Raw genomic sequence first — 22,701 nt, 5'->3', positions numbered from 1 at the left:
TTAACAATCTGAAATCAAAATTGAAAAATGCAACAACATGAGCACTAAAAGGAAATGAGGTGGATCTATGAATAGGAGAGGTATAAACACACATGTGAATTTTATGTATGCTTATTGTTATTGGATGTTTACCCCACCTCCACACCAGCTTAAGACATTAATGTTTATGCATACACAACTACATACACTCACTACTTACTACATTCAATTACATGTTCCCTGCCTAGTTACATGACTCAACTGCATATACAGTGTGTTAAGTTACTCATCATAAATAAATATTTGTGGGTGGATGACCAGAACTATAAAGTACATGAGATACTAGGACAGTAACAGGTGCCTAACTGCATCAGACATGCACATTATTCATTGTAGCTACATGTTTAACAAAGTCTTCATCATGTTTTATATGACTGGCATACAGTATAGTGGATAATAGTTAGTTTGCCCACAGAGTGCATGGCTGTAATTTTAATCCCAGATGCTTTATAGTATAGTGTAAAAACTAAAGTGTCCCCTGGACACCAAAATGTCACAATACGGTGTATATTGGGATATTTTGTGGCTACAGTCTAACTACCTAACTACCTACCTACCTATATATTTGTAACAATCACTGGCAGTAATGTTTGAGTCTTATATCTTACTATTTAGGCAGTATAAACATTCAAGAAATAATTACTAGATCATTTTTATGTAAAGCTGGTAACTAGTAGTTTCAATTCAAGTGAACTGAAGCAACTTTGAGTTACAATAAGCATTTATTACTTTAATGCTTGTAATCAGCAGTCAAGAAATGTTTCCAGCACCAGCAGAGCAGCTCACAAATTGTGATATTAAGGCTCTTCCAAACAGGAATCTCCATGCACCCCCCCACTGATTTCAGGCATAATACTTTTCAAGAACTACAGGTTGGATTCCTTAAAATGTTGATTGATTGAGTGATTACTTTCCAAGTACTTGGCCAAAGGCCGTTCTTCCATACTGGAGTGTAGTCAGTGTACACAGAACATTACAACATCTAAACAGTAACTACAGCACATTGTATTGTCTTTTAAAGCACTAAAACATTATTATCTATTGGCCAATCAAGCCACAACCAACTATGGGCCAAGCCACAACCAACTATGGGCCAAGCAGCCCAAACTGAAACCATCAGTGGCTACACTTCCCAATGAAGCAGATGTTGTTGATTTTTACCTATGAAGAAGAGAATGCTATAAGGTACATGAGTGTGTATGTTGTGAGAGAACTTCAAGCTTCTGGTAAGTGTGGTACTACTGACTTTTAAGTTTTAAAGGATTCAGATGTTGCTGATGCCACTGAGTCGACTGCCAGACTTGATAAAGCTTATTGATGGTAGTGGCTTAGTCCACATTACTGATGAATGCTATCAGCTGTTTCTATCTATAGAACGTGCCATCTGTAGACATATACAACACCATGAAATAAAGGATTCAGAAGTATTTAAGAACACAGAGAAGATTGTGACTTCGGATGACAGTGTGTCAGTGTGCTATTTGACTGGTTTCAGCTTACGTTTCTGCAATAAAGATTCACGGAGTCACATACTACTATGGCATAGGGTCATCTGGCAAATTGCTTTCTTTCAAATAGTTCAGCCATTTTATTTCACTTTGGTCTTCTTTACAGGAGGATCTCAAGGCTTCCAAGCCTGTTAAACTACCCTCAAGTAGTGAGTTCAACAAATCATGTGCTTTATTCTGGGCTAGAGAGGGTAGATACAACAATACTCTTCAACCAGTAGTTGTAGGATATGTTACCGATGATGCTTACCAAGATTTGCTTAAACATCATCCCACTTCATCTTATCCCAATGACAATATTCATTCTTAATCCTACTTCATCTCTTACTGTCAATGAATCAGTGGTCTTGTCCTGTTTCCATACTTTTCCAAAAGGCATATAGTCCTGGAGCTTCCAAATTTCAAGCTCAGCACCTCCTAGATGCAGTCACTGGTAGTACTGCCCCAACTGCCAGAGAATGGCTGCTCTCACTCACTTGTCTTATGAACCATCTTTTGTCAGGTAAGGCTCCTCCCTGCTTAGCTCCATGGTTGTGTGGTGCCCCTTTAACTGCTTTGCTTAAGAAGGGTGGAGGCGTTCATTTATATTGCTGTCGGTGAAGTTCTGCATTGGTTAGCCAGTCGTCTTTGTTGTCTTGCAGTCTGTCCTTCCCTTCCTCACACATTTTTACCCTATGGTCAAATTGGTGTTGGCATCCCTGGAGGTCTGGAAGGTGCTATCTACATCACTCTTTATTTTATTTCTCCATTTTATTTTGGAGGTTTAGGATCTGTTCCATCTGCTTCAACTGCCTTTTTAGGTTCATGTAACAGTATACGTGACTTGGCTTCCACCCTTCTTTCTGTTGATGTTAACCAGCTTAATTTTCCTGGTGAGGAGGCTGCTGCTGCACTTTTTTCTAACATTTCTATATAGTAATTCTTTCATTCTCCCGGCCTCTCAGCAAGGCCTGCAGGCTATACTAGACCAATGTATCTTTGATAATCTGTATGTTTCTAGGGATCAGGCACGTTTAACTGTTCTGACACATCCTTCTGGTGCAGAGACAATTATATATTCTTTTAAATCCCAGTGAAAATGTCAGGAAAATTAAAGCTTTACCTCACATTGATAGACTGCTGCTTTACACAATTTGGCATTCAGGGATTACATCAATAGATTTACTTAACCTTAGTATGTATAATGGTACAATCATTACTGTGTTCGCTATTTACCTATGCACTAGCTATAAAAATTATACAACCTTGGACTACTTCCTTGTATTTTGATCTGACATTTTGTCGGGCAGGTTCCATTGTGGTTGACCATGCATGATATTTGCCTGACAAATGGCCTATGTCAGGCAGTAATAATTGACTCTGTTCTGGTACAAGCAGTGGCTGGCTTAAAGCTATCCCTAGAGCCTGTCTTGGTTTGGCCATCCCTAGACCAGAATTCGCTGTTGGGTTATGTCTGTGGCTTGGAGTAACCTTGTTTCCTCTTTCTCCATTGTGTATACTTGCCTCTCTTCTATGGACAGCTTTGGTGACCATCTGTTAGGCTGCTCTCATGGTCCTATAAGAATCCATTGTCATGACACTCTTGTTAACATTATTTATAATGCCCTTTCTCAAGACCATCCTGGTGTTCTTAAGGAACAGAGGGCTTCATGATAATGGCCTGCGGCCTGGATAATTTTCATCCTGACTTTCAACATGGTCGTTCTGCTTACCATACGCAGCACTATTCAGCCTGCTTTTATTTCCTTCTCTGCTTCATGTGCTGGGGTACCTGCTGCAGCTGGAGAGGTGGCCAAGGATTGGAAATTGTGGAGAAGGTTGGATCTGCTTAGTAGTGGAGTGCTTTGGAGTGTGGACTCCTTTTGCCTTGAAAATGTTAAAAGTTATTGCTGACCACAGTACCCCTAGAAGTGGTGTTACTCCCAAGCTGGCAAGAAGTTCTCCAGCAACTTTATGTTGTACTGTAGCAAAGTAATGCTAAAAAGATCTTAAGGTATTGAGCTTTTCAGGACAGTGATGATGATGACAATCCCCTCTAACCTTAATTATTGTATTTCCTTTTATGTAGTAGTAGTTGTAGTTGTTTTTGTAATTTTAATTCTCCCACTGTTTCAACATTATCAGAAGATCTTGTATGATAAAATTTTATCTACATATGCTTGTCTGGATTGTCACCATGCAATTACTTTCATTAATGCTCTTATATAGAAGCCAGTCAGCAAACTGCCTGTTGTGATCATTTGCGTCTGGGTTGAGTAAATTCATAAGCTGTTTATTTAATCTCTCTGCAAGGTTTCCCATTTAAGATGCAACTGTGCCGATAATACAAGATGGATAGCATATAATCAAGATCCTGGCTTACAAAGATTATGAGCACTGATTCCTACACCTGCTGACAATGGCGGATCCAGCATGGGACATTTGGGGCAAATGCCCCTCCCCTTCCCCCCTTCTCCTTGTGGAGGAACCATGCTCTTTTGATTGTAAATATTAAACCTTTTCAGGCCAAAATTAATTTATAACTCATATAAAATATGCTTATCACTACAGTTTATTGCAAACTGACTCACTTGAAACCAAAGTCTAGTCAAATAGTGTGATGTGTGGGAACCTAATTTCAATGTTACTAAATGTAAAGTGATTCGCTTTGGTCGAGCCACACATAGCTTTGGAAGCTACTAGTGTCTTTACTAGACTCAGTTGATTGTCATGAGCATTCAGTATTTGATGCAAATTTTGAAGTTCTACCAATACACTTCTGAAGTAGCTATAAAGGTATTGGCTTGTGTGAAAAGTTATTGATTTGAATGAATTTAATTTGTATTGTTGTGATTATACAAGTCAATGGTTCAACCTACGTATATTAGAATACGGAAATGTAATATGGGGATCACATAATGTATTGGATCAACACAAACTTGAGGGTGTGCAACGGTGTGCTACAAAACTTGTATCATCTTTAAGAGAAAAGTCTTACATAGATCAACTGACATCAATGAGTTTACCATCTCTTTTTGTACAGGCACAGGCTTGGTGATTTAATATTTCTTTTCAAGCTTTTCAAATGATTAGCTACTTCAATCTAGATCACTCCAACTTTTTCACTCTTTCTCACAATACACAAACTAGAGGTCATGCATAGAAGTACTTAAGCCCCCTGCCCACTATACATGTCGAGTCAACTATACTTTGGTACTAGAGTAATTAATGACTGGAACAATCTTACAAGTGATATTGTGGAGAATTCCTCACATCATAATAAAAATTCAAACCAGCTGTCAAGCAATCTGTCACTCAACACTTTTTGGGTGCAATAAGTGCCTCTAAAATAATTATTGTTTTTGGTGTTTAGTATATCGAAGTGGCTGGATATTTAGCCGGTCACCAGTCACAGTGCAAATATTTATTTAGCCGGTCATTTGTTGTATAAATGTTAAGAAATCGTCCCTATGGTTAAGAAATACAATTGTAGGATTAGGCCACTCCAAGAAAATTCATTGTTTCCCATTTCCCTCCCACATGTAGATTATCTTCAGCATGATTTTTATTCATTATTGCACATTTTATTCATTACATCCTAGCAGTACTATAGTTTAGCATTCAGAAAGCCCATTAAGCAAGCTTTTCACTGTTTTAGGTTCTTAGTTTTATATTTCTACTGTATTCTTACCTGTAAGTTAGCTATAGCTAATTTCAAAATCTAGTGGAAATATCTATAATGAATAATGGATAATAAACTGCCCGCCCGCATGTGCTTTTCAGGCCATTGAAATGGGCAATGAATTTTCTTGGAATGGCCTTATAGGAACAGCACCCCTAGGATCTTATAAAATAACAATGACCGGCTAAATATCAACATGCAGCCTGAAGATAGCTATTCATAGCCTCGCAAACAGTTTTAAAAACTTCACAACTATCTGTATGCCCTGAATGACAAAAATCAGACAGTGCATGAGGCACTTAATAAGAGGTGAATATTTCCTAAAGCAACTAGCTATTAAGGCCACTCCAAATAAATTCTCTGTTTCCCGTCCTGGACTCAGGCATATTTGCATGCGGGCGGGCGGTCCATTTCCATTATTTCATTATAAGATCGGCTAGCTTTTCAAGCCATTATTTGCCTGGCACTGCCAAAAAGGCTGCATAAAAGCATGCTTAAGCTTGCATGTTCCTTCCTTTGTAAGTTGCAAAAATAACACAAACGTGAAGTTTGTGCTGCTTGATAGCACTGCTAACACGACTGTTTCAAGATAGCGTTTACTGAGCCTATCAGTATATGCAAGAATAACCGGAAAATAATGGAAGAATACGGAATAATAGAATATTTAGAGCTGGCATGCGGGCGGTGGACGGGAAACAGAGAATTTATTTGGGGTGGCCTAAACGAGAATCTGTCCTAGTCCCACCCTTTATAATAGCCTGTTTGTGCCCCTCCCCTTGCCATCTCTTGGATCCGCCCCTGTGCTGCCGTTCTTACAAAACAATCACCACTACCATAAAAACCACTACCATAAATACCACTACAATCGCAAATGCAAACGGCGCGCGCAAGCCTGTTAGGTTGCGTACCTGACATCATATTAGTAATCAGTCCTATTAATAGCACTCGTGTGCTATAAAAAGCCACATTGTAAACAATCCTAATCACATGCAGTTTTGTACTCTACGTACGCTTCGAGATACGTTTGCGATCATAATGAAGTTGATATTTTTGGTGTGTCTACGCTATTAGCGTCAGTGATTTCGACTGAGCACCTGCAGCTCCTTGATCTAGCTACTAGGCGGTAGTGACGTACAAGAGTGTGCCGAATACTCCAGGCCGATACTGTCAGGGTATAAACACGTACTGTAGCTGCAGTAAATATAGCTATTATTTTGTGTTATTATTATATGGACTGATGTTAAAAACACCCTGCAGCTAGATAGCTACATACACATGCACATAATGGGTGAGCTAGCCAGGATCAGTATTTATTGGGTGCCATTTAGAAAACTTATTAAAAGCTGGAGTGTGTTGACCCCTTTGGACAGCGTCTTTGTTGAATATAACATGTTAGTTAGGCCACAAAAAGTTTTTCATCCTCCTTAAAATAGCAGTGCGGGAGGGTGGGTTTATTTTTTTACCAACTAGATAGCTGAATTAGCTAGTTAAAATGATTCAGAATGCAGTTTTCTTAGACTGCACTCTAGTAAGGTACCAACGTTTAAAAGGTGCTAGATGGCTGCACTAAGCCACCAGTGGTGCAAAAAAATCCTTGATGAGGTAAGAAAAATGGCAATGGAGGCAGGGATGAGAAACTGATAATTTAATTTATGTGGCCTTAATTAATTAATTAATTGTCCCCTCCTTTTGTTTTATGTTGAATACTTTGTAGTGTCATGCATGTGTATTAAATGCAAGTTTGGTCGTAATTGTATGCACTGTGTGGTGTACCGTTGTATGTGTGTCTCTCTGCCAAGGAGGAATGGCCATGGCTGATTGGTCGAGTTTAACTCAACACCAATCAACGTTTGGTATTCTAATTAATAACACCTAACTACATCTTTATACTGGTGATAGAGAACTGTTGATTGGTACTGGCATTAATTCTACTGACTGAGTGTTTGTTCAATGTATTCCGGTCATCCCATCGTAGATTATTCTGCATATGTGAAGAATATACTATCCATGCCCCCATATAAACAAACATTATGCGTCTTTATCTTCTCACTATAGTAGTTGAAGTGCAGCTTCCCATTCTTTGCTGGTCAGTACAGCATGTCTATCTGTCACTCTGTGCCTAGCCAATCTGTATAGAGCACCATTATAGGATATAGCATCAATAAGTGCTGATCATGATCCTTGTTTGTTTTTGTTTCTTTTGCATTGGACCTTCTCACGTTCTCTTCTCTTAATCTCTCTTCTGTTTACATATCAATCCATGTGTTTTCAGAACAGTTTTGCATATGCAACGTATGTGTGATTTCAACCACTAAGTGTGGGAGACAGTTTCTTCAGGGAATTTTCATGCACACGACATTATGTAGTATTTCAACTACCAAGTGTGGACCTTTCCAGTTTCTTCAAGAAACTTTTGTGTACGCAAATTATTATTTTTCAACTACCAAGTGTGGGGCTTTCTGGTTTCTTCAGGATATTTCCGTGTGTACCATTTTTCATTTACCAAGTGTGGGCCTTTTTGGCTTCTTCAGGAAATTTTTATGCACGCACATACGTACCATGCTTAATTAGCAATACTGGGCCTCACTCAGGCTTGCCCCAATTATAAATGCAGCGAAACAGAATCCTCTCTGTTTACCTCAATACGATCCTTGTGTATGATGCATGCCTCTGTCTCACCTATTCATGTGATCTAGCTACAGTGTGTTCAGTTAGTCTGTCTTTAATACTCTGTGATCAGGAGTTATCACCGAGTCTGAGAGAAGGTGTCCCACTTTCACTGCATTATTAAAAATGCAAATAAATAAGCTTACCTCTATTGTAGATGGAGACTGAATGAAGTGAATTTTATGCCTGATTCCAATACTATGGGAATGGTCATACTCATCAACTATAACCAAGAATCAGTTACTTCTTTTTATATGCTATACTTTCTTTCCTTCTTTCTATGCAGTCATTTCTTTCTTCTGGGTAAAGCTATATGATTCACCCCTTTATAATAATTATACCGCTATAGCTCAGTGGATCCGGAGCTAACCTGGATAATCAGGTGAGAGTTCATTGTGAGGGGATAGTGAGGTATTTGAAGTGTTAGAATGCCCAAAGTACAACTTGCAATCAATAAATATGTTGATGAACATACAGAGAGTGTTTCCAGTTCCACTTACTATGTTATGAGTGCATACACATTTTAAAACTATAATGCCAATGTTGCCGATTAGCTATAATAGTGAGTTTAGAGTATAATATAAACTTTATTTGTTTTCACTCTTCTGTCATCATTAATCACTGTACTACATTAGCTACTCAAAGATAATATTGACATACTTTTGGGTTTGCTGCATGGATGCATGTGCATGCATTTGTTTGGGATGCATCTCTTAATAAGTGGATGTGTGACAAGCTCTATATAATTATGTACAATATGTTGTAGTTTTGGCTTTCTGAATAATCTACCATGGCAAGAAATACTCAAAATGTTTGTACCAAATGTACCTGTATTGACTGCTATCATGTCTTTGTGAAGCTATGCATACATTCATGCTTATTGATAATTATATGCATCATTTATATGACATATTGATGCATAAATGCCTTAAAGCTCTGAATCATCTACAGTAGTAATATACACTGTAAACACTGTTGTATATTTCATACTGACATGACCATGAGGGAGACGTTTCAACACTTATGCAGTCCATAATAGTTTGTCTCTGAGCTCTCTTTTTCTTTATTTTAACAAATACATTCTCTGTTGGTGTCCACTATATAGTAGGGCTGAAATAAATACTGTAAATACTCGAGTACTTGCTAAGGATTTTGGTACTCGGATAGTAAAATTGGTACTCGAGTACTTGTTAAGATCACATGTCCCAGCTCACATGATACATTTTGCCATTAGGGAGTGACATTTTAATGAAGGCTATCTAGTTTGATTGTCATAATTTCTTGTCAGGAACACTAACATCAGTACTTTAATACAGTGTGTGTATCATTGTTGTTACTTGAAAATACTAAAAACCATGATCATTTCAGTCCTACTATATAGTACACAGTAATGGAAATTTTTCACAATAACACATTATTATGTTGTCCCTAGCAACCTGTATTTTATGTTACTAGAAGGCGTGAAGAGGTGAATATATCTAAAGTAATCAGTCCAAAATTAAAAAGGATAGCATAATTGTAGGTCACGAAATACATATTATAACACTTGTTAAATTCACAGTTTACCATATTACTATATGTATTTGATTATTAGTGGTACATTCTGGTATCATCGCACACAAAATTTATGGGAAATCATAATCCTTTTGAAACTTGAAGAGATTACTTTAGACATTCACAAAGTGATATTCAGGTTGAAGTTCATTCAATTTGTCTGTTAAGTCTAATAATTGGACACTATAATTAATAAAGTCATACTGTAATAATTTATGTATCTCTATGCAGCTAATAGTACTTTTTTCCGATGGGCAAACGTAGAAAGAGAAACTGCAGTCATCTATCAGATACAGTGGCATTGCAACAACCAGTAAAGAGGTTAAAATCCTCTAGTAAATATGACAGTGATGATGTCACAATACTGCATAGCAACTGTGAATATGAAGAACAATACCATCAATACGTCTACCAAAATATTTTACCTAATATGCAAGAGCTAAAAATAAAGCATCACATTTCACCACATGTCAAGCCATTGCCAAGAAATGGAAAATATAAAAATTGGCATCAATATTTGTCTTTACAATTTAATCTCTTACGAGAAGATTTTATTGCTCCATTGAGAAGAGGAATTTGGAATTGCACAAGTATTGGTGGTACCAAAGATCAAACTGACGTAAAAGTGTACCATCAAGCCAGATTTACACGAATGGAATTTAAAAGTGTTGGAATATTACTTTGTGTCTCCTTTGAGGTAACAAAAAAAATATCATTGATAAATGGGTCTCTACTTTGTTTCTCCTCTGATAACTTTAAAACCATTTTGTTTGCAACAGTAGCTCATCGAGATGAAAAGTCTGTGAATGAAGGAGAGATACTAGTAAAGATTGAGTCAGATATCGATCATCTAAGTGTATTAGGAATGGACAAAGATGGCTGGATCCTTGAGCAGAAAGTGTACACAATGATTAAATTGGTTCCTCATTTTGAAACTTATGACAGTGTTCTTAAGTCACTAAGAAATGCTAATCCCAAAACTATGCCTTTTACAAAATATCTTATTAATTACAACTATAATAGCAGAATGCTAAACCCTACATATTTGAGAAGAAACACTGTTTTCAATATGAAAATGCTGCTAAATCCAAAAACAAAGCACCCATACTATTTTGATATAACTAGTTCAAATTCTTGGCCTTGTTTCAGTGAGACTAGTACTGTTCTTAATGAAGCACAATATGAAGCAGTTTGTCGAGCACTTACACAAGAGGTGTCACTTATCCAGGGACCTCCTGGCACTGGAAAAACTCATGTTGGACACAAAATCATAGAAATATTGCTAAGCAATGTGAGGCATCAAAGAAATTCTCCAATACTAGTGGTCTGTTACACCAATCAAGCACTGGATCACCTACTAGAAAAAACTGTGACATTTAAAAAAAAACAAGCAAGCAAAATGGATTCATTTTACCATGGTGGCTTAAAAGAGTACCTTTCATTCAATCCACGTCAAATTGTCCGACTTGGCAGAGGTAGCAATCCAACAGCTATGAAATATTCATTGCATTACTTAGAAAAAGTTGATAAAGTTACAACAAGAAAGAAGGGACAAAACATTGATAAGGAAAGAGAGCGTTTGAGTGGATTGATAGGACAGATAGTATACTTGAATAAAAAAGTTCAACATGAGTTAAAGTTTCTTTGTGATAATACACCATCTATTAAACAGCTGTCAGAATTTATTGACCCAGTTCATCTTAAACAGCTTCAAACTATTTGCAGCACTCCTGAACACTGCATTGCAGTTTGGTTGAAAAAGCAGCTAAATTTTAACAAAATTCAATGTTCACAGAGTAAGAAAGTTAGTACCTTTTCACTATCAAAGTTTCACCATAAAAGAGACATTAACCTTTGTCAAGCACAAGTGCAGGTAATTTACACAGAATCTGAAGTTAAATCTATTACTGACATTACTATTCTTTCAAGAAATGATAGAGAGAAGCTGCTTTATTACTGGGTCAACTTATATCATCAAAACCATTATAACAAGCTACACAGCTTGATTGATCAATACAAATACATTAATAGAATTTACTGGGATCTGTATAACAAGAAAACTATTGAATTGTTGCAGCAGGCACATGTAATATTTGCGACTACCACAGGCATAGCCAAGAATAAACACTTAATAGAACAAGTGCAGCCAAAGGTTGTCATTGTAGAAGAAGCAGCAGAAGTGTTGGAGTCTCACATTGCTTCTTGTCTTACAGCTGAAACTGAACAGCTAATTCTCATCGGAGACCATAAGCAACTAGAACCCAAACCACATGAAAATATTCTTGCAGGAAAATATGGATTAAGCATTTCACTTTTTCAAAGATTAATTAAAGCTAAATTTCCTTCTGTTACCCTTCAATGTCAACGCAGAATGAGACCAGAGATTGCTAACTTAATTCGTCCACATATATACTCAAAATTAGAAGATGATGATTCTGTTTCAGATTATGAAGACATTAAAGGTGTTACCTCCAATATTTATTTTTTTGATCATGAATATCATGAGGGTCAACATGAAAATTCTACATCCTATTATAATAGAAAAGAGGCACATCTTATTGCTGCACTATGTGAGTACTTCCTAAAACAAGACTATAACCCCAGTAAAATTACCATAATTGCTGCTTATAAAACTCAAGTAGAGGAGTTGATAACTCTAATACCCACTGCAATCAATGGTTTGAATGACAGGGGTAGTAATAAAGAAAATGATGTAATAACACCTGAGGGTATAGTGGTTACCACAGTTGATAATTTTCAAGGAAAAGAAAATGATATTATTATTCTATCTTTGGTCCGAAACAATAAAGATGATGTATTAGGTTTCTTGAATAAGGAAAATCGTACTTGTGTGGCACTGTCACGAGCTAAGAAAGGGCTCTATTGTTTTGGCAACTTCAGATTACTGTTTAATAATTCTCCTTTGTGGAAGAAGATTTTGCTTTATTTAGAAGAAAAGAAGCAAGTGGGTTCAACACTTCAATTATGTTGTGCTACCCATCCTGAATCAATTACAACTATTACAAAATATACAGACTTTAAAAAACTTCCACCAGATGGAGGTTGCTGGTTACAATGTAACACTAAACTTTCTTGTGGGCACAAATGTACAAGGAGCTGTCATATTAAAGATCAAAAGCACAACAATTATCAATGTAAACAACCATGTTTAAGGAAGTGCCTGCAATGTGGTAGTCCATGTAAGCAAAAATGCTTCATGGAATGCAAAATATGTGAGACTCCGGTTAACAAGAAACTACCCTTGTGCGGCCATATCCAACTTGTGCCATGCTGGATGAAACCAGGTGAATTTAAATGCCAAAGGAAATGTAATAAAATTTGTACCAATGGTCACCCATGTCCACTCAAGTGTTCTGATGAATGTGGTGACTGTATGGAAACATCTGTTGAAATTCGTAGTTGTGGTCATGAAGTTACACTATATTGTAGCAAAAACTATGTAATGCCTACGACTTGCTCTAAACCATGTGAGAAAAAGTGTACAACTAATAAAACTCCTCACAAGTGTAACAAACTTTGTTCTGAAATTTGTGGAAATTGTGAGTCACTTGTTGAAGTGATGCTACCTTGGTGTGGTCACAGACAAGAGGTGCCATGTTACATGCAACATAGACTGAAACATTTTACTAATAAAATTTTTTGCAATGCAGAAGTTACAAAAGTAGTTCCAAGCTGTGGTCATAAAGTCACAATGCCATGTGGTAAAGATGCTGCAGCTTTTGACTGCTGTACACTAGTTTCTCATAAACTACCATGTGGCCACAGTAAAGGCATAGAGTGCTACAGATTACAAGGCATATCAAAACAGAAGAAAATGTGGCTGTTAGCTTCAGAAAAATGCCATGTAGAAATTAAAAAGGTATTTTCCATATGCAATCATGTTGTTGACTTGCCATGCAGTGATAAAGACCTTAAGGAGTGTCCTGTTACTTGTGATGCTGTCTTACTCTGTGGCCACCGATGTTGTGGAACTTGTCATGAATGTCACCAAGGAAGGCTACACAAGCCTTGCATGTTCCATGCTAACAAACTTCTGTGTGGTCATCAAACAACAGTTAGTTGTGGTAGCTCCATTTCACAACCTTATCCAAAATGTTCTTACCGATGTGAAAGATATTGTCCACACACACAATGCTCCCATAAATGCCAAGATGCTTGCAAGCCATGCCATAAACCCTGCACATGGAGATGCCGACATTACAAATGTACAAGAAAATGTTTTGAAAGTTGTAATCGTCAGCGATGTTATCACCCATGTCCACATGTTAACAAGTGTGGTCATCAGTGCATTGGAGTCTGTGGGGAACCATGTCCTAATGTGTGTAACATTTGTGATGAGGAGAAATTTTCACAGTTATACATGTCTTTGAACAAATTCAAAACAAAATACAATACCAAATACATTCAATTGGACTGTGGCCACTTGTTTAAAGTGACAGAACTTGATCCATGGATTGATGCTCGCTCAAAACGATTCCAATTGGTTTCTTGTCCAAAGTGTGACACAATAATACATTTTTATCATAGGTATGGCAATGCCATTAGAAGAGCACACGAGAACACTAATGAAATACTTTGTGAGATCAATAACACTGCAACAGTGAGTGTTAACTTGGCAAAAATAGAGAAGCTTAATAGCTTGCTTAGTAAACGTCTATGCATTGATGAGTTTGAAAGCATATCATCATCAACTAAATATGTTTTTGATACATTTTATTCTTTAACATGTTTAAACGAATGTTCAACAGGTAACTCTTTAATTCAAGATTCTTTAGCTACTCTACTAAGATATCTTGGAGAAAACGCTGAATCATTATCACTACAAACCATTCAAGATGTAACATGTGAACAAAGACGCATAGCACTCTGGATCATGACCTGCCAATTAAATAGTAAAACACTTGATCATGCAGACATATCCACTATTGAGCAGATTGAAAGTTTCATAACAAAGTTAGACTATGTACAACACACTAACCGACTGTTTCCTCAGAGAGCAAAAATCCTTTACACAAAATTATCAAATATAGCCAAGAAGCATAAGGTGGAACTGCTGGATAAGGACTACATACTAACTCCAATGTTGCCAGTAATGTACACTGGAAAATGGAGGCAATGTTGTGAAGGCCATTTCTATTGTATACCTCAACCACCACCAGATATCTGGTGTGAGTTTTTGACTGCTCAAAGATGTCCTATTTGCTGGGAGCAATATGAAGATGACGGTGATTCTGAAGACCTGATGGACACTGATGGAGAAAGTGATTGAAACATTTATATAAATCACATACATTTTATTAAAGGGATGTGTATAAGGTTTTGTGTACTTTTAAGAGTTAACACTTGTAAGAGTTTTGTATGCGTTTATTTACTGTATAGCATAACAGCATTTTCTGTACATGCACTTTTAGTATTTATCATTCATACTAACTGTATTGATGTATTACATTTGTATTGCTGCCATACAAATAAAGCAAAATAGTGAGCTAAAGTGTGTTTCTATGCAGCATAAGAATATAAACAATGTAATATGAAAAGCAACCACCAAGTTCAGAAAGTGACAAATGAATTATATTTGTGTGTTTGTGTTACTAGTGTACATCAGGCAATGTGATGTGGTAGTCCACAGCATGAAAATTAGTAAGACCAGGCACATGTACACATAACTACTTTAATAGCCATTTGCATACTTAGCAAAATCATTTCTTAATAACAAGAATGGTTAGCTATACATTACACGCTACTACATACCACATGTAGCTATATACTTGTACAGTTTCAGTACAAAAATTGTTGTAGCATGAGATCAGTAAGTTACTGTGCATGACAATTATGACAGATGGTATGATTGCAGTTCACCACTTGCCAATGAAGACAGTGATCATCCTAAGGATGTGAGGAACCCCTCTGATCCCTAAGCCTAAAATTGTGAGACAGTACTTACTATAGGTTAAGCTTGTTTTAAAAATAATGCCTCAGAATTTCCCAGGTTAAACTTGCTTTAAAAATTGTACCACTGTTTTAATTATGTTCAAGATACTCTCATATTCGGTCTATTAAACTTTCTACTATCGAAATTCATACATAGCTAGTGATAAATAATAAATTTCCAAGAATCTAATTCTACACAATTTTTGATAAGCTTAATAATTGCTTTCAAAATAGCACACATGCATAACTGTCAAAAATTTCTGAAAATCTCAGAAAATGTGGCTAACCAAGATAGCTGTCAAAATAGCATGCACAATCAACAGATACTACTACATTTAATCTCAGCCCAGCCAACTAACTATTCAACTGTTAAAGTTACAGCCTGTAGTGCTACTAAAATGAACTTGGAAAGCTAGTGTTTATAATTTAATTGGCAGTGGATACTGAACCGAAAGTCGGTTTAATCAGTCGTACTGCCTATTGAACCAACAGTAAAACTTAGACAAAAAAGGACACTAAACAGAAAAAAAACCCACAAAACTCAGCCAGGGCTTGAACCCTGGACTACTGGAACTTTAGGCAAGTGTGCTAACCACCCACCTCCCTCTTATAAATATTACTCAAGTAGTAGTCTCTGTACATAGTAAGAAGAACGGAACCTAAAGTTAAAGAAGAAACCAAAGCTGAATCCAACCCTAACCCTATAACGTTAATATTACTTTTAGTGGCTTCTAAATGAATGCTCGGGGCAACTTCTAGACATGAAAATAAAAACCTTTCAGTTCAGTAACCACTTCCATATAATTTACCCAGTCACCCAAAATCCCTATAGAATTAGCATTAGTACTAATTTCAGGAAAACGACACAGCCTGCTCAAATATATACAAATCAAAATAATGAAAATCAATCTAAAAGCTTCTTTAATGATATTAATGAATTAGCATTTATGATATAATCTGGTAAACTATTCCAATCATTAATTCATGTAACACCTGATACATTAAAATAGCTTTGATTTCCTTCTAGAGATGGTAATCTGAGGTGTGATAAGTGCTCAGTATAATATGGTAGCTCTCTCCTGTACTTTCTCTTAGACTAGCATTTTCTGTCAATTTCTGATCAGTGATATAATGCAGACCCCAGACATACTCAAAAATAGGATGAATAAGAGTCTTGTATAAACTGGCAGAGATCAACATCAAAGCATTCAAAATGCTTACTAATTATTATAATAAGTCCCTGAATATAGCTGGCTTTAGCAGCTACAGCTGCAGCATGTTGATGAAATTTGACATTACGGTCAATCACAACTCCCAGATCTTTCTCAGCAGTGGCAGTATAATACAAAAGGGTTCATCACTAATGAAATAAAAGTGAGGTGAATCACTTGATATATCCCAATTCTCATACATTTGCTATTGTCAATTAATATTCAAGCTAGTTCTTTGGCCATTCAAAAAAGTTGTCAATATCAGCTTGAAGTTGAACAATATCCAATATCCAAGTCACAAGTAATACTTCAAAACAATTTAGTGTCATCAACAGAATGAAAAAAATTAAGCTCTTAACTCTCTAAGAGGTCCCAAAACTCACCATTACGGGATGCCACTAATCACATCACATCAGTCAGACTTATCATTTATTATTTCTGCTGGGACCTGACAAATAATTTTCAATCCATTTTAATAGATTACCTCCAATACTATAAGTTTGGAGTTTTAATAGAAGCCTACATGCTGTACTGAGTTGAAAGCTATCTGAAAACCAAAATAGATCACATTGATAGATGCCAGGACAAAGAGGATCGTGAATAGGAGCTTGCAAATGGGTTAAATAGCTACATGCAACATTCCAGTACCACAGTGTACAAGAAGCTAGCTTTCATGTTGGCAAACAAGTGGGATATGATTCATATGAATTATTATAGTCGATGTTTGTTTTGGTTAAGATGTATATACGTAGGCTTTGCTTCACTCTGTTAAGGTGTCATCAATTTTCTGTACGTTGTCCTCTAACAGCTATAGCACCAATCTGACCTATTCTGAGGGCAGGCTTAATTATTCTTGAATAAAATGGATGTTATACGTGCTTCACTCACCAAGCTTTGTGGATGATAACATGCCAGCAAAACTACTTTATTATACTTCTGTGCAGGAAAACACTTTCAATAAAAGGCTTAAAAGGCTTATCTGCCCTTCTTCACTGTTTTTTCCTCGGCTAGCAGGACCTGCATAGTAATTAATCAATAGAAAGGTGTTTTAAACAAAAATAACAATGGAACATACCTAAAGTGCCCAATACCTCAGGATCATTCTGGCATTGTTGTAACAAATCTATGACATATAATGTTCACACTGTATACTCAGCAGATGGTTTGCTATTCTCATTACAATTATATCCTGTTTAGAATCTTTTCCAGTAATATATATACTAGGTATCGAAAGTGGTATAACACTAGTTCTAGTCAAGTACAGCAGGAATTGCCAGGAAAGCAGGTACTTAGAGCTATTAAAATGCATCCCAGTAATCCCAGAAGTCAAAGGTAACACTGTTTTAAATACATTTTGCATTTTCATAGCTGACAAGTACAAGTAGGCTGGTGATCAACCTCAATAGTTTCTTTAAAGTATAGCTTGTGTTACCACAAACTATCAGACAAATACCACTACCTTGGAAAGGTGCTCTCAAGCAGTGGTGTAGTAAATGATGCAACATAGCTTTGTGGAAAAATCCTAGTGACATGCTATCACAACTATTTTTTTGGTTGAGGCCAAAGTAATTAATTAGTGATTATGTATGAAGTAGTTTCTACCAAAAATTTATAAACTAATTACATGGGTAAAATGTAGGAATATTCGGTGCTTTTGTCCAGAGTGTCCACATTTCTTCACGCAAAATTTGCCATTAAGCTGCCAGACAAGTAATTTAATACATGAAATGGTACACAGCACAATAAATAACATGAATGTCTACGCACTATGGAAAAGTAAATTTAACACATGTTACTATCAAAATCATAAAAGATGTAAAAAGATAATCCACTTTGTGAGCACGAGCACCAGAACCCATAATGCGATCAATGCTTAAAGTATGGTATGTGACCTTTAAGAAAACAGTATCATTCGTAAGATAGTCACTTTCACGTAAGTATTTGACAGTCATAAAGTTATCGTCACCACAGACTGCTTTATCAGACATCATCATCATACTGGTATTTTCTTTACCATGCACTCCAAAACTCTTCACAAAATGATTACTGTCACAGATTTGATTGAGAACATATACGTTAATCTCTCCATACAATCTAGCTTCACAAATTGACATCACCCAAACAGATATATGCCATCCATCAACTTTGACGTGCACAAATAATGCATTTGAACAGTCTTTTGCAAAGGCAAAGAAATAAGTACTGTTCCACTCCATCATCTTCGTAAAGTTGGTCATCTTTAAAATAACTGGTGCTATCATACCACCATGTGATGATGATTCACTTAAATTATTAAGTGTTACAAGCCAAACTGGTTGTTGACATTGTGGTGGAGGAAAAGGAGGCAAGGCTGTTGCAATATCTGATCCACTTTTTATGTAATCAACTATGATAGGATTTCTTGTCTCATAAATTACTCTAATTATGATAATAATAATAAGAATTGCTACAATCAAGATGCAAAACCACAGCTTCCTTCTACAAACACATCGTTGCCTTCTATTGCCATGATAGTCTCTTCGGAGTGGGGTAAAGATATCTATATATAAGATTTGTATAAATTAACATGTACAATTGTGAATACACAATGGTGTATCATGTGGCCAAGCAAGCCAATGAAGGAGCATGACAGATAAGTGTGTATTATACAAGAATTTAAAAAAAAAGTATTTGTAGCTTAGTCTTGCCAGTAATGAAATGTACCACTTTTACAGTGGAAAACTTTTCTGTACATTGGGGAAATTATATCTTGACAAGAAGGATATACCTACGTGTTTTGGGATAGACCTACTAGACAGTGTTACTGACTGTATTATTTTGTTATGAAACTTACTGTAAGTTGCCTTGTTGTTTTGCAGAATTATATCTTAGATCTAGCCATAATTTACGAGCATTAACTGTGTGACTTATTAATTGCCTTTAATACTGTAGCTATTGGCTTCAACATAAGAATGTGGTTAAATCTGCCAATGCTGCAAATGATCAAAGACTCTAATAGAGCAGATACATAAATTACTTGCATAACCAAATTTCGCTCACTGTAAATCAAGAAAAAATAATATTTTTGCACAAAAATTTTTATCATAGAAAAATAAAGCAAATTACTATACAGTACTATGCATTAAGATGGAGATGTTCTCAAATATACAGCTAAACCGACTATTTGCTGCAAGGACCACCTATAACATAACAATTCACATCTATTCACTATAAAATTTTGAACTGTATGCTCTTCCTGTAGTATAAGTAGGTCACCTACAGAGGCGGATTTAGGAGGGGGGTGAGGGCTAAGGGGGCTGTAGGCTAGCCCATCCCTTTCCTTTCTAAGTTAGTACTTGGCCAATAAAACCCTAAATCTTCTATGTGTATCAAAAGCAGACTAGCTTATTTCAGGAACTATGCATCACTACCAACACAAATAATGTCTATGTAACTATACCAGGAGAGTATAGCTTCCTTTTCCTCAAGAGTTCTTCAAGAAAAGGTTTTGATTGTGGGTTACATCTTTAGTTACAAAAGTTTTAATTGTGACTTTTGTTTTATTCAGATAATTAGCAGTGTTTTCCACTATGGGTATAAGAGGTGATTAGTGTATGATTCAAAAACTGTTAGTTGGTTTAATTGGTCAGAGTTATTAGCTTCAGTATAAGGCCACTCCAAATAAATTCTCTGGTCCACCGCCCACATCTAGTTACTGTCAGCTCTAAATATTCCATTATTCCATATTCTTCCATTATTTTCAGGTTATTGTTGCATACTGACAGGCTCAATTGAAACCATGTCAGCTCACATGTCAGCAATGCTATCAAGTCGGCACAAACTCCACGTTTGTGCTATTTTTGCAACTTGAAAAGGAAGGAACCAGCTTAAGCACGCTTTTATGTAGTTTTTAATGGTTGTGCCAGGCAAATAATGACTTGAAAAGTTACCAATCTTATAATGAAATATATGGAAATGGACCGCCTGCCCACATGCAAAAAATATACTTGAGTCCAGGACGGGAAATAGACAATTTATTTGGAGTGGCCTAATATTGTAGTTACCAACTCAGCCATTTAGCAAACTGTAGTCTTTTGGTATTTTACAAGTTTATAAGGCAGCTATAGCACTTTTGTCTATGAATGTAAAATCTGTATCAGTTACCTTCTGATATGACCCCATGCTGTGGGTTATGGTGCTGGCATTTGTAGCTAACTATAGATCAGTCTTCATAACCTGGCAGATCTAGAAATAAGTTGACTATCACAACAGCAAATTCAGAAATCCCATAATGTAAATTTGCTAAGGATTTCCAGTAGATTAGCTAATAGCTACTAGTACCCTTCACTGCATTCTGCTTTTCAGTACACTTTATTGGTGTTAAGGCTAACACTAGGCTATAAGAGCATGCATACTAATAATTGTGACGTTCAACACCACTACTACTTAGCTATACATGTTTCTGCCTCTGTTTAGCTATACATGTTTCTTCCACACATTATCCCACAAAGGCTTGTGTTCCCCTATTGTATGGCTTTGTTTGATCATTGGAGTATTTAGAAACAGCATCCTTCATGCAGACTGCAAAATCATCACAGTCAAACTTGTGAAGTTTGTAGTCATAGTCACCCATTGTTGATGAATCCCAGATGGTCTTTAGAAGATGGTAGTCTAGCATTCCATAAAGAGAGTCTGCCTTGAATCTGTTGATGCTGAGGCTGGGATAAGTATTTTCCACAATTCTTCCAACTTCATGATGTGTGAAATAATCTAATCCAACCTTCCAGTGGGATCCAACAACATTATTTTTATCAGTAAGATAGACAGTTGAGGCTATTGAAGAGGAGCTGATGCATTATGGTATATAGCTAGCTATATCTAAATGCTTGGTAGCTACAAATGAAAAGATTATCAAGCATGCATGATAGCTACTCATGCATATTGCAATCAGTCTTGATTTAATGGAAAAGTAAAAGTGTTTTGATAAACTGAAATTTTATTATTTTCCACTGAAAAACTGCTAAAAACACTCTCAGATTCACCTTTAGAGGGCCTAATTTTCAAAAATTTTCCTGGGGGGTATGCCCCCAGACCCCCTAGACTGGCATGACTATTGTAGTCATTATTCCCAATAGCTAATTTTGACCATGGATACTACATGAATCTTACCATTAGGGCCTTGTGAGAAGGCTTGGTATCTTCTAATATCTGGCTATTTACCCATGTCCCTGTCCAGCTTAGCCCCCCCCTCTCAAAAAATCCTAGATCCACCCCTCATCTACAATACTTTCTGGTTTATGCTATAGTGTATTTTCAACACAGCAATTTAAAACTTTCAATTGCTAATAGCTGGGTCCAAACTTGGTATACAAAATGTAAATACATACCCATTTGTAATACTAAATGGATAAGCACTAATTCTAAAACAGATCAACTGCACCACCCAGGTAAAAAAAAAAACTTGCAAGATTTAACAAGCCTGTGCAAGATCTTGCAAGGTCACATTTAATCTTGCAAGATTGGTGCAAGGAAAAGACCTTTTACCTGCACCCCATAATCTTGCAAGACTTGGCAAGATTTGTGCAAGAATTTGATGCAAGATTCTTACAAGTTTTTTTTACCTGGGAAATCTCACCTTGACCACCATTGAGTCCGCTGTGTCCATGTATTTCACCTGTAGGGTCTGCAGATCATACACAGTAACACAACTGGACAACACTGCCTTACCATTTTCTAATTTCTTTTTTATTTCATTAGCCAATACAGGTAGTGCCACACTCTCCGTTCATAATGCACTGAGTAGTTTGGACCAACTAGCATCAACATCTCCTTCAAGCCAATGCTCAAACATTGCAGTACAACAGTGCTCAGCAATATTTTGATGGTTATATTTAATAATACCAAGCATCTTAGTATCACCCAAAAGTTGTACTCCAAGGTCATACCATTTAGTGGCTGCTTCCAGTCGGACATGATTATTTAGCTGACTTAGTTTGGGTCTAGCCCAGTTAGGACCTGCAAGTATATAGAGACTTGTATTATGCTAGCATGCATTAAATACTAGAGTGGCTATGTACAGTGCATGTATTTCAAAGGGATCATCAAATATTTTCAGCATTTTCACAGTACA

At 36.5% G+C, this 22,701-nt stretch overlaps 2 protein-coding genes across 2 annotated transcripts; one reads left to right on the top strand and one right to left on the bottom strand.

The window, feature by feature from the left end:
* Window positions 1-9,679: 9,679 nt before the first annotated feature.
* Window positions 9,680-14,719, top strand: LOC136264809 (NFX1-type zinc finger-containing protein 1-like). Its single transcript, XM_066059578.1, has one exon. It carries the CDS (start codon window positions 9,680-9,682, stop codon window positions 14,717-14,719), a length of 5,040 nt encoding a protein of 1,679 aa, XP_065915650.1.
* A 3,571-nt stretch (window positions 14,720-18,290) lies between these two features.
* On the bottom strand, window positions 18,291-22,349 carry LOC136264087 (uncharacterized). The gene is made up of 3 exons (XM_066058778.1): window positions 22,299-22,349; window positions 22,207-22,254; window positions 18,291-19,131 (listed from the first exon to the last, which is right to left on the bottom strand). Exon 3 carries the CDS (start codon window positions 18,851-18,853, stop codon window positions 18,359-18,361), a length of 495 nt encoding a protein of 164 aa, XP_065914850.1. The 5' UTR covers window positions 18,854-19,131; window positions 22,207-22,254; window positions 22,299-22,349; the 3' UTR covers window positions 18,291-18,358.
* Window positions 22,350-22,701: the final 352 nt, after the last annotated feature.

This window comes from Dysidea avara, chromosome 8, assembly GCF_963678975.1.
Source record: "Dysidea avara chromosome 8, odDysAvar1.4, whole genome shotgun sequence".
NCBI lineage: Eukaryota > Metazoa > Porifera > Demospongiae > Dictyoceratida > Dysideidae > Dysidea > Dysidea avara.
Note: the sequence above shows the minus strand (reverse complement) of the source record. Positions and strands in the feature narration are given on the sequence as shown.